This window comes from Plectrocnemia conspersa, unplaced genomic scaffold (assembly GCF_051122295.1).
Source record: "Plectrocnemia conspersa isolate PC_06_02 unplaced genomic scaffold, ASM5112229v1 ptg000005l, whole genome shotgun sequence".
In the NCBI taxonomy this organism is placed as follows: Eukaryota; Metazoa; Arthropoda; class Insecta; order Trichoptera; family Polycentropodidae; genus Plectrocnemia; species Plectrocnemia conspersa.
The window spans coordinates 19,869,669-19,883,882 of NW_028277169.1; the positions used below are offsets into that span (position 1 = coordinate 19,869,669).

At 28.9% G+C, this 14,214-nt stretch overlaps 2 protein-coding genes across 2 annotated transcripts in view; both read left to right on the forward strand.

Moving 5' to 3' along the window:
- Window positions 1-205: 205 nt before the first annotated feature.
- Window positions 206-14,214, forward strand: part of gogo (thrombospondin-1 like protein golden goal) — a 141,434-nt gene continuing 127,425 nt past the window's right edge. Inside the window, exon 1 of the mRNA XM_088186235.1 lies at window positions 206-244. The gene's annotated coding sequence lies outside the window, so the exon portion shown is untranslated. The remainder of the gene's footprint in view (window positions 245-14,214) is intronic.
- Window positions 12,743-13,405, forward strand: LOC148235069 (uncharacterized). The gene has a single exon (XM_088186070.1). It carries the CDS (start codon window positions 12,812-12,814, stop codon window positions 13,352-13,354), a length of 543 nt encoding a protein of 180 aa, XP_088042196.1. The 5' UTR covers window positions 12,743-12,811; the 3' UTR covers window positions 13,355-13,405.

Sequence of the window (14,214 nt, forward strand, 5' to 3'; positions counted from 1 at the left end):
AAAAAATCATTTTTTAACCTCCGACTACTGGCTCAAATATAATGAAAAATAGGTTATTTAGTACGAGCTTAAAACTATAAATAAAATGTAGCACGCAGAGCTGAACATATTAGCAACTTATTCTTACGGCACTTTTATGTATTATATAATTACCCTAATTTGTTATAATTCAATACAATATTAATAATACGTTGTTTTTTTTCTATTTCAGATTGTGACTGTCTGATGTTGCCGTTGTATTAACGTAAGTCATATCCATTTAATACCATTTTTATATATTGGCTGTATTTATAATTATAGATAAAAACAGCTTTACCCTTAATGATATTCGCTATAAATTGTTATTAATAGAATAAATATATTTTCACTTTTATAGAATTGATATTGGCAAAAATAATTTACTTAATTAGTTAATTATTTGCATCCAGGTGATTGTTGCTGTGACACTTGTCATAAAAAAATGGAAATGCCAAATATTCGGCTTTGAATTTCTAAAAAAGTAGCTCTCTATTAGTTGAAGCACTCGTATTTTATACACATGTAAATCACTTAAGTGCGTCAACATTTTTTTAATAGTTTCTTTCGGCAACTCGCTTGAATTTTGCGTTTACAAAAATTCAATTTCAAATGAAACATTGTTTTAATATGTATATGGTTTTATTGGCTTTCTTTTGCAAATTTAAGACAAAACTGTTTTAAAACATATGCAAAAAAATTAACTTATGTACTTATTATGATTAGAACAGCTTATAAAATACATAAATTATATTTGTATATATACAAAACAGGTTTTAAATCCTATTCAAATCTTAGTGGGTATTTTTAAAATATAAATCGTCTCTGAAAGATCGTAATTAATAATTACTATACAATCATTAAAGATTAGTTATTTTAGATCTTCTTAATCTCTCAGAAGAACTTAAGTAAATGGAATAGATTCGTGCATTGTGACCGGTAATAATAATTTATAATTAGTAAAATATACGTTACTGATTCATTTTGATCACTCACTACTTATTATTAGTATGTATTTCCGTTGTAATGCATTGAATCAAAGCATGTCATGTTGCAAGGAAAGACAAATATAACAACATACTGTCTGATTTTATAAAATACAACAATAATACTCTAACGTGTTATATTCGATTGAGAGAATGTTAATATATATAAATAAAAATATATTTAAAGAGAAGAAATCTGATTTCACATGAATCGGATTAGCTCTTTGTATCTACCACTTAGGAGATCTTTGTGCCTGGAAAGTTTTTTAAGAAATTGGATGGTCTTAACCATTATGGAATATATGAGCGTGGATATTCTGGTAGCGTCAAAAGCACTGAATAATGTGCTAATATGATACGTCCTTCTTTTCGTGAATACATCTGAGAAAGTTCCTTTGAATTCTCTCTTTAAACACAAGAAGTACTTGTACTATTTTAGAAAGCTCCAATTATGGTATGTTTACTTGTATTTTAATATCTTGTTTCAGTACACTTGTACAAATATTTTTACTCCAAAATTAGCGAGCAATGCTAAAGCGCTTTTTGTGGCCGTTAGAAGCGCGATCTAGACGCTTCAACGGTTCCAATTCGGTGAAATTCGAAACGCAATCTCTATACGCTACATGTCTACCATAACGTTTGTTTGAATTCGGCTTTGTCATCAATAATTTGAATTGTTTTGCGGTTGTTTTACCAAGCGAGCGCAACTCTATCCCTCTGCAGGAATCGGTACTATTGTGTGTTCGTTTGGTTGTTTCGATTGCAGCGCATTTGCCACACTTGCGCTCTTTGTTGGCAAACACACTTCCCATGTTGTGGTGTTGGTATGCGTGAAAAGGAAATGAAGCGTATATGTTGTAGCTCGAGTGGTGTATGGATTTTGGTGATTAATGAATGAAGCATATTTCCAGTAACACTACAATATATAAAATAATAATAACAAAATTGTGGTTTTTATGTTATTCCTTTAGGCAGGGCTTTTTTTAAATAAAAATATGCTAGAATTCACTTCTTGTCAAGCGTTTTACTAAAAAAAAATATACTCAAATATTATTTAAATTAAATTTAAAGCACCTGTTCCTACGTCACGCATAAAAAAAAATAACAAATATATTAAGTTAAACGAACAAATAGAATTTGTCCAATTCTCGTCTGAAAAATCTTCTCGAATCTTTTTTTAGTAGTGGTGTCTATAGCCGAATGAAATCTTAGAAACCACAGATCAACTTGAAGGATCGATAAATGGCAAGGGTGGTCCGATGAGTTTGATTAACATAAATGTCGTAACTGTAATCGTTTTGAATGAAGCTCTTGTTAAGGTAATAATTAGATTCATTTGCGAAAACTTGCGTCTGTGTTTACTTGAAAAAATAGGAATAGAATTCAGAGCACATATCAAACGCAGTATTTTTTCAGGATGTCTTTTCGAGAATGTATTCGTAAAATCCACGAATCATTTTTCTTTCGTTTATGGTAGTCTGATTGACATGTTCTTAAAATCCATCTCTCAAAATCTCAACTGAACATCAATATCTTCAAGTGCAAACTCAAAATTTTTGTAACTAGCATTCTTTTTTAAATTTACTATTTCAACGTAGAATAAAATATTTTTGAGTCAATAAGAGAATTATTTTTTGAAAAATTTTTGTAGTGTAAAATGTGCAGCAGTTGCAGCATATTTATAATAAGATCCAAAATTTAGGACGTCATTTCCCCCCCCCCTCTTGAATTTGGTTAGAAAAATGCATGGCATTTAATGGAATACTATGAAATTTTTTTAAATCAAAATAATAAGAATTCCTGGTCTCTAATATCAAACCAGAAATTAATCAAAGAAAATATAAAAAAAAAACATCTCGAATCAATCATTAATGTGAAATCATATCGAAATACATTTTCACTGGTAGATACATATTTTTATCAGATAAAATTTATCTGGCAGGTGCTAGTAAAGTTATATGATTTAAACTTTTCCATATGTAGTAATACATACATTTACATAATTGCTACAAAAAATAGTGGGACATCTAGTGTGTTATTGTGCATTTAAATGTTGTTATTTTATTTCATTAAAGGTTTTAATTAAGAATCTTAGTTTTAATGAAATATATTTTTTTTAAATTTGTTTCTTGTTTTACATTTTTTATTATGTCCCAAAGTAAATTAGTTTTAAAATAATGATTAAATAAGCAGTTGTTAAATTATTTTTAAATAAAATAGTAAAATAATTTTAGTTAAGTTTTATTGGTTTTAACTTAAGCTCTCAAATATTTTATTATTTTGCCATTTTAAAATAATAGATGTACAGTTATAATTTAATATGAGCTGAAATATATTTTCAATAATATAGTTAAAAGGATATTTTTTATAATCTGAATTAGCCCATTGTTAGTAAAAAAGAGTATACTTAATACGTATGACCAAGCTTGATTTTTATTATTCATCACGATATTTATCCCTAAGATTAGGAATCAAAATATATTTTAGATGAGATAATCGATTAAAACTATAATTATGTAATAATTACACATCGAAATTAATGATGTGATTTAAATCTTAATCTTTTATATACTAGACTCTTTTTCTAAATTACGTAGATAAAGATTCACACAAGAAAAACGTGTGCGTACGGTGAGATACATTTCTTTTCGCTTGCTCGCGTGTTAGTGATGTGATATGGGCGTGCATTACATGCGTTCCGCACGCCCACTTTCTCTCACTCACACTTGTCAGTTAATACGCGAGCGAGCTAAAAGGAATGTAACTCACCGTACGCGCCTGATTAAAACTTACATAAAAAAATTGATATAGATACACGGTTTTTCAGACATAGTGCCGTAAAAATATATTAGAAAGGAAGATATTGAGTCATTATAACTAAAACTACTACTATAAAATTTATCGATCTTAAATAAACGTAAATTAATATATTACATATAACATAAGCATTGTTAGATAGGCACATGTAAACTCATGTATTGTATATACCGACATTTATGAATTATACTCAATGCGGCAATAGTGCCCATGACCTTTATAAAATATTGATTCAATGTGTGTAGACTAAATTTAATCTGGAGTCATTGTTATACCTTCAAAATGGCTAGCTTGAGATTAATCTTCCTTATTTACTCATCGATGAAGGTCGTTTCCAATGAATAGCTGAATATCTTGAATATTCGTATTTAATCGCTCGACAATTTGCAGATTATATACACATGTATGTGTGTTAACTAATATACAAATAAATACAGAAATAACTATTTTGCACTAATACAATAACTATATTAAGTAAATAATTATATAAGCATGTACACCATACAACACTTTTTCGCTTTTTAGCTAATCGACTGTCATTTTTAAAATCTTTGGCTTTGACTAAATACTTGAAAAGCATTGTCATTATTATTTATAATATCATATAATAGAAGATATAGCACATATTTTATTTATTTGCAGCTAAGATTTAGCGCTTTGTAAAATAATCAATATGAATCGTTACATAATAAATTATGTATATAATATGTTACAGTTAATGTTATAGTTTCATTAGTATACATATAATTTCACTAACTTAGTCGGTTCAAATGTATCAAACATTAATTTACAATCACTGATTAGTATCAGTTAAACTGTATTTTTTCATATACGGACGATTTATTCACAGAATTGTGACGTAACATTGCTTGCCAAAATACTACAATATTTAAAATACCTTAAACCAAACTCAAACATAACTTAAAAAATCAACGTAATGAAAGTTCAAAAATTGTAGTTGGTTTTAGAACTTTCATAAGCTCAAGTTCGGTGTGAAAAATTCAATTAGGTTAGGTTTGGGTGTGAACAGAAAATGGACGTTTCGCAACTGTCAAATTTAGTTTCATATTTACTACATATTATTTCACTAGCGCTTATCAGTAGATTATTTTCGCTAGTAAAAATACATATCTACCGGTAAAAAAATATTCAGATATGATTTTATTGAAGCTCCAGTTAAAAATTACTTCACTGGTAATACACATTTAATGTCCCATATAAATAATACTTTTTTAAAGTTATATATAACGCGTAACTTCATTATTTCGCTAAAACTACACCTTATTTAAGCTATATCTGGCATATAAAATATATTTTTTAATATTAGTAAAGTCGTATGGTGATTATAATGCTGTTTTTTTTCTGTCACGTGCTTTTATAGTACCAATGTTTTATTAAATTACGAAAAATATGTAATGTAAAACAATTCGCATTGAAAACAAATCTGTGACAGATTTGCAATATTTAAATAAATTAATATAAAAATAATATATGATCACTTTGAACAATTGGAGCTTACGGGCGTAAATAGAGTTTCGTGTCTTAAACGGAAATTTTGTATTTAAAACGGTCTTAATATTTATTAAAAATTTATCTAGAGTAGCTATCGGCTAAAGTTTTTTGCTATCCAAAAGTTTCTATTTGGTTCTACAACGTTTATTATTGTTATTGTATTCTTCGTCACTTTTTCTTGTCTGTGAGTAGCATTTTTTATAAGTAAATTTAACTCGTCTAATTTTTAACAAATTTGCTTTTTTTTTAAATGATTAGATCATTATTTTATTTTGTATTTAAAATTTGTTAATAATCATCTTTGAGAGACTGTGATTAAAAAGTTTGGTCTAGTGCATTTTTTATGACGTAATTTGGGTCAGTAACTTCAGTATTCGAATACTTTCGTTTGATTTTACATAAAATATAATAAGAAGATCTTTGTCATCAGTGTACTCTATTTTATTAATATTTTTATATCTCACCAACGTTTTATGGACTTAACATATTTCTCATACATTTTATTTGCTTTAATTGCCTAATAAAGATCTAAATTAAGTACGCTTTGAGCCAACAAACAAGATTTCCCCATACGAGCTCTTTCATGAAACTCGCCACGTTAATTGCTCATTAGCCATATCCTTGCGGATAATTTCAATTATGCCGAAAGCACTTTTAACTCTCTGCACTCGAGCGGTAAACGCAAACGGGCCCTACAGACACCAGCACCGGTCCAGTGCGAAAAAGGTTCATTTAGCCGCTCGGTTTGACGTTGATTACTCTTTAATTCGCGATACGCGAGGTCCCGCATATGTTTAACGAGGACGGGAGTCCCAGGGGAAGTCCACGGGAATGAGAAGGGGTACATCAAAGGAGCGCGAAATCCGCAAAACAGGAAAAAAATTTGCTCGTTTGCAAATTTATCGCCCACGTCACTCCACACCACTGGCTGGCGCAAGCTTAGCGCGATAATTGATATCGCGATATTTTGTTGTGTCGATGGCAGTGTGCGTTGAAATTTAATTTTAAAATTTGTGTATATTGTTTGAGTTTTTACTAACAATCAAATTAATGTGTGACTGCATGTAATTATTACAATCGAATTACTTCACCGCATTGGATTCATAAATGGCAAATGATTATTTCAGTGGCAATCATGAGTGGTATTAATAATTTGCTTTCATGAAAGTATGTTTCATGCCAAATTATTATCCAGATATTTATTGTCTACATGTTTTTTAATAAATAATTATCGAGTTATCATACTAATTATATTTTGCTACTCTCATAAAATTTAAATATTTTATATTATTACCGTCCAAGCTTACAGTGATGAGTTAATTTTTATTTCGTAGTCAATGTATCTGTATTAAAGCGTACATATCGTAGTTGCTTCAATAGTATGTCTTTAGTTGAGTCAGTGGATTGTTTAGTCCGTTTTTTTTATATAAACATTCACATGGGCTCAATGTGCTCCCACCACGTGCGTTGGTAGGGATCAGAAGACTGCGGGCGAATGTCTCAACGGTTACTATAACCACGACACCGCTTAAACGAGTGTGTATCGTGTAGACGTGCAAGTCTTTTGATATGTGATTATGATCAATAGCATTAGGTTTGAAATTTTCTATCCAATTTAATTGCTACGATTTAAGCACAATCTATGCAGAAATTCCTTTTTTTGTACAACAAAGTGTGATGATTGCTTAAACGTTAAAATATTACTCATGAGATATTTTATATTAAGAATTACCAGCAGAAAATATATTTTTGGGTGGTTGTCACATCACGTCGTATATTTAAAACATCTATATAATTTAGATACTAAAAAAAGTTATCTCGTTAAAAAAATCGAGTTTAAAAAAGAGATTCTTAATTAATTTCGGAGAATTATCAAAATAACGCCGAGAAAAACAATGCCTTCATTTGCCTTGATTATTTCAGGACAGCTATTTTAAATACGAGTGAAAATTCTGTCATTGACAATGTTAACGAAGTATATTTTACTCTATTTAATACTAATCATATAATAGTTTCTTTATAAAATTAATAAAAACAATACAATACAATCGGCATTGATTTAAGAGTTTTAAATTTGTATTTGTGTTCTTTTTGTTGATTTAATTAAATTTAACAAATATTTTAACCCTTTAGTTGCCACACCTTTTGAGATAACTATCGATGTATTGCATTTTAAAAAATGTTTTTTTTGTGTTTTTAAATGTCATTAAAAATGTATTTTATTGTTTTTTTAATAAGGACCATGGATCCGAAAATTCTCACAAAAGTAGCAAAAATTGATAAATCGAATTCTGGCAACCAAATGGTTATTGAATTTAGAATTTTAATTTACAATAAAAGCTTATTTACTTAAAAATAAAATATTTTAACATGTACATTTATGGTTGTTGATTTTTTAAATTGTTATAGTACAGAATTACACTTTTTTCAAATAAACGTTCTACTAAATTTATAGCAAAAAAGCAGTTGATAATAATTTTGCAAGTTATTATTAAAGTAATAGATAAGCAATCAGTTTAGCAAATAATAAAAAAATTCCCCATGTCTTAAAGAAAAATATGTTTATAGTCAATATTTATTTTATTTTCATGGTAACAATATTGTTTTACAGTGATTAGTTTAGATGTATAATATTTGAAACTGCGGAGAACTTAAATTATTGCTATACAACCATAAAAGTTTAAAGGTTAACTTTATTTATAAATTAATATTATAAACATAATGTATAATAATTAATTATAAATGTTTGTAAAAAGCATGCTATAAAAAATGGATTGCAATTTTTTATGAAATTAATGCTAAATATTTTTAAAAAATGTATGAAAATAAATTACTTTATTATTAAAAAATTATTAAAATTAAATAAAAAAAATTTTTTTTAGAGACTTTACATTAAGCTTTCCAATTTTAAATTAAAACATAAGAAAAATATGTGAGTGAAACTGTTTTTTGTTTGCATGCCACAATAAGTAACCTATTAGTTTTTTGTTTGTACCGTAAGTTATTTTGATTACATTTATAATTAATAAGCATTTGTGTATAGATATAAACATAAAATTATTATTGCAAATATAGAGTAAGTAAAACAAGAAACATTTTCATTGTTCGTAGTTTCGCTTAAAACTTTTTGTTTAGGAACATAATTTTCAATATGATTACACAAGTAAATTCAATGGAATGAGTCCAAGTAATAGCAAATTATTATAATAATATATAAAATAAATAATACTGAAAATTTAATATATTATTAAAAAGTCTTAATATCTTGAATTTTTTGTCATACATGAAATATTAGGTATTTTACTAATTATTTAAACAAAAATGCATTTTTCAATGTTTTTTACTCACATTGAGGAAGTATAACTAATGCATAATTTCTTTGCGATCTAAACATACGCACAAAATACTTTTTTTTAAGTAAGCCTGGGCCTCAAAGTAGCTTTTGCTACTCAACATTTTAATAACCGTTATCTTTTAAAACAACTGTTGTCACACAACATCCATTTCTCATCTTAGATTATTTAATGATCGAAAAAAGGCGACTATATCTGGGATCCAGAAGCTTTTGGTATATGCGGATACACACTGAATTGTTGTCTTTGCTAAATTCGTGTGAAACATATTTACCCTGTCTTCAAGCATTTTTAATCTTCTTAATATGTCTATGCACTTTTAAATCGAACTATTATTACTATTGTAGAAACGGTGAAATTTGGGTTCGACGAACTGCGTGTCGGAAATTTATCTAGTCGGAGAGTTGCAGTCAATGAGTTGCAGCTAAAATATAATATGAAATAATTTTGTGGCATATTTTTTTTTCATTATATTATACAATTACCTATTGGCTTATTTAAATTAAATATTAAATAATAATAAAAGACCAGAAGGTTGTGTATATGCACAATTTTATACACGCGTTCAATCATCACGAATTAAAGCAAATTGCGCCAGAGCTAACGCGTTTGCGATTCTCATACTTTGTGAATATAAAATCACAATTTTTTTATTATAACTATACTATTCATTATATTAGAGTAGCTGTTAATTCATATAAACATAAATTTTTGACTATAAATCATGTACATAATTAACATTTTCTTTATCATGATTTATCCAAGGATACGTTGCTAGTAAAATTGCTGACTTTACATCTATTCTATATTGTAATAAATTTTTTTTTGCTTATGTCAAAGCGTTTTTATTGACCTTGAGACAATTAATCTATGAAAAATCTAATCTCTCTCATCTTCTTGGCGAATGTCCAAATATCCGAGTTTTTGGCTCTCGTGTTTGCTTAAATTGCTTTGTTATTTTTATGAAGCAGATCGATAGTATGTTTTTTTACATAATAACAATATAAGATTATTGCTTATTTATAAATTAAATTATTAAAAATACTGATGCAAGCTATAAGTGACATTTGATGATTTAAGCTATATTATAGCAATATACAAATATTATTTTATAAAGTACCCTATAGTTTGGAATGTGGGATCGATTTAACGCAAGCATTAGAACCACTACATTTCACAAAACGGTAGTAATGCATTCTAAATAGTTGGGATATAAAACGGATATGGCTGTCTGAAGTATCTTGCGCTTTCCTTCCGCGCAGTTTCTCCGGAAACGGAAGTTCGAGCACTTGAGCAACAAGTGACCCGGAACGTCTGTTGTCGTACGAATCATATTACTATTAATTTAAGGGTAAGATCAAATCTTGACGATTGAGCGCTGCTTGGCTACTGTTTGAACAGCTAAAAGGGTCGGAAGCGACACTCAGCTAACGTAACACGATATGTCACAAAATATATCTATGTTAATTTTATTGAAGATGTTAGAAATCTTGGGTATTATTAAGAAGCTTTGCTAGAACATGCGAATAAAAATTCGATAGAATATGTTATTTTGTTAATTGGGTTGTAATAGTTCAAATTCAATAACTTTATAATGAGTTTAAGTTATATTTGATATAAGTACATAGATTTATTATCTTTAGAGTAGCATTTCTTACTACTTTCGGACACGAATCATTAATCACCAATCGACAATCATCGACGACTCGAAGTCTTGACAATTTGATACTAACATCTAGTTTTTTTTGTTTAAATTTGATTTATTAAATCAGATTTTTCGGTGTTTAAGTAGCTGCAAAAGCCACTCCACTGTGTACCAATCCTGAATATTATATATAGATTTTTTACATATAAAAGTAAAGATAAAGATACTGGGCCAAAAAAATAAGAATCGGAAATTTCGCTTAGATGTTGAAAAATAATGTTCGAGTGCTAAAAATAACTAACAAAGCATTTCTTATTTGCGGACAACTGCTGCTGACTAAAAAAACTTCGTATAAAAATAGATACATAAAGGAATTGTTCTGACTTTGTGTCTTTAATTTCCAAATATCCTTTTTAGTTTATAAATATAACGAAATTATTCCAAAACATATAAAGTATATGTTTGCTTAATACATAAATACAAAGGTTTTTTATTAGGATGTAAAATAATATTATTAATAACATAAACAGTATCCCTTTCTTCAGAATTCGAATTCAGATGCCTTATTCCATGTAATATACTATACACTGTATTTCGTTTATGATTTTTTTCTTTCATTACTCACATAAAACCAGATGACTATGAATCCACCGGAAATTCGCTCTTAATAAGTTCGTATACTTTATCACCTCGTAAAACCTAAAAAATCCATTGTTTTCGTATCAAACCTAAGCCGTAATAATGATAATTGAAATCGATCCTACCATGTCTTTCATTGACCTAAATGAACTAATATATTAATAAAATTCGTCTTCAACACGAGCTCAATGTAGCTCACTTAATACTCTGGAACCTTTTCTGTTCTTCTTATAAAACCCTTATCTGGTCTACGGGGTATTCGCAAGTGCACTCGTCCAAAGTGGCTGCAGATATAGTATATATGTACATTTATATATACATGGGGGTGCAACAAGGATAAAAGTTGTCTTCTTTTTCCGGCAACAATGGAAGTCTTAGCATTGTGTGTTTCACAAAGCTGCGGTGGCTATTTTACGATCCGAAGGGAAACCTCTCCCCGGCGATTATCTCCTGACAATTGTCATACAAATGTGTTTCTTTGCAGAGACATAGTATGTAAAGGGTTGGAGGTTTTCGTTTCACGCACACGTTTATGGGTTGTTAGAAGGTGATTTAGGTGAGGCGGTGTGTGTGATGTATAAACGACATGGTCTATGGACCATAAGTTACGTCCATAAAGGAAGAGTGTCCGAAATTGGATTTTGGACCCTATATGTACTTGGATGTAAAAATATTGTTATTACACGATTAAAATTAATCGCTGTAAACTATTTATATGCTTATTTTCTACGTATTTTTAATATTAATAAATACTTATATATATATACATAATGCATATTCTCGTTTCTTGCATAAAAAGTGATTTATTTTAATCATAAATACAATATATACGTACATATATGTATAGTAATATTTAAAAACAATAACATAGTTCAAAGAATTTGATTTATTGTTGCATATTTTATAAAATATATTATCTGTTTTTATAAAATACAACAATATTTAAACATTCAATAATTCTTTTTAAATTTTATTATTTATTAATAATAAATTATATTTTTTATGTGAAAATCTTTTATCAAATTTAAACTTTTTATTTTTTTTTCAACATACGATACTTTTATTTATAATGAATTACATTTAGAATTATTGAACAATTATGTGAAATGTACAATAAAATTATAGTTGTTTTATTTAAATCAACTTATAATATTTTAAAATAAATGATATATTCCTTTCCTAAAAAATTATTCTTTAACTGTCTTCTTTATTAATAAAATTGATTAGCTATGAGTTTAACCGATATTCGTGTTATTAATTATATTTTTTTGCGAAATATTTCGTAGAGAATACATTGTTCACAATTTAAATGATAATGTGTTTCGCGTGCAATTTTTCTAGTGTTCGATTTTAATCTAAATGGAAATAATATTTTTGTCTAGAACAGAACACTACACTCTTATTTCTCAAGGGATACACAAGCATTGTGGTTAAATTTTATGGTGCAATCGTTCCAGGTTGAATTCGTGTTATCTTGTCAATAACAATAACATTCAAAATAACACATTTACATGTAATGATTATTATTATTTCCATACACATACACCAGTGATATTGAAATGAAAATAATTAGGTTACTTTGACTCATCGCTGCTCAGTTAACTGACACGTACAACGCTATAAATACGCAATCAATGTCAGCTCACATTAAGATATTGTTGACTTCAAGAACAAAACAATACATTTCCATATTTGTAACTGTGCTAAAAGGATAATCCTAGGACGAACTCATTTATTGCTTTTGATCTTGTATAAAAGGTGCATCTGATCAACGATCGATATCAGTTGTTTCAACAGCACAGCAAAGACAAGTCTTCTGTTAATTATTATCAAACTAATCAACAATGAAGAGCTTCATTGCTGTTATTTTGGTCGCTCTGACAGTATTCGCATCAGCTGAACCACCGAGATTCAGAGGGAATATTAGATTCCAGTCTAATTTCGCCAGACAAGTGGAATCGCCGAAACAAGATGCTGAAACTGTGAGTGGACCTTATCCTCCATCTGGTTGGAAACCAGCTGGTGCCAGATTTGAATTGCCGAGTAGAAGCCAAGAAACAACTCCAGCTCAAGAATATGGCGCTCCAGCTGAGGTATACGGACCGCCCACTACAGAAGTTGTGGTAGAAACTACTACAGGAGCGATGGAAGCAGAAACCACGACGCCTCCTCCTACCATGCAAGCTGAAGCTTTGAAGGAACAAAATCAACAAGGGTCTTTTTATGTACTATTGCCAAATTCTAGACTTCAAAGGTTGGTTTATAACGTACAATCTGATCCTGCTAGACAGCAATATTCGTCTAAATATCAAAGCACTGGAGTACAACAACTGACTGGCCCTGTCTTCGCTCAAGTATATACACCAGAATATGTGCAATTGTCTTAAAGTTTTATACATGTATATATTCATGTAAATAAATATATTTAATCAAACTGATATTATATTTTTTTAAATAACCTTTATAAAACATTATCCAATGAACGCAAATATTGCTCGGGATGAAGTTCGGTTGAGTTTTAAAGTAGCGATTTTTTAACTTTCGATCGTCACACTTATGTTTTTATTCACATTCACTTTTATTTTATTTTGTGTATAAAGTATATTAAAAAATCTGTTTGGTTAAATCTTTTGGAAGATTTTTCTCTCAACAAATTAATTTTGCAAAAAAAATCTGCTCTTGTTTATTGATTTAAGATATATTCTTAAAATAATTTTATTGTTCTATAAAGTGTAATCCTGACGGAAGATTCCACTTCATATATTTATGTTAGAAATATTACTTTTTAATTCTTATGCGTTCAGATTTTTCCGTCACAATCTTAATTTGTCAACATAAAATAGCTTCTAGTTTAATATAAATGCTTCTATGCTTATTTTATGTACTCATTGTTAATTTTTTTAACAAATTCTTTACTGGCTTCTTATATATATTAATATATGATCTAATCAATTCTGTGATTATTATTCGCACTGAAGCACAGGAACAATGGTTACATGACATCGTAAAAAAATCATAGTGGAATGTAAGCGCGTTTTTTACAAAAAAGTGAGTACTCGTCCGAGAGTGTTTTTGAGTGATTCCTCGAGTACATGAACGTTATTTATAGTCACAGCTTTTGAATTGGCCTGAAATAAAGGGCCAGGCGAAAAACGAGCTTTATCCTCGGGCCATTGTGCTCGGTATTCGTTATTCTGCAGCGACTCGATGCGCTTGGTGCACGGTGACGTTTTTCACTCATAAAAGG

What these genes read in the sequence shown, in the direction of transcription:
- LOC148235069 (XM_088186070.1), top strand. Translation starts at nt 12,812, where the DNA reads ATGAAGAGCTTCATTGCTGTTATTTTGGTCGCTCTGACAGTATTCGCA.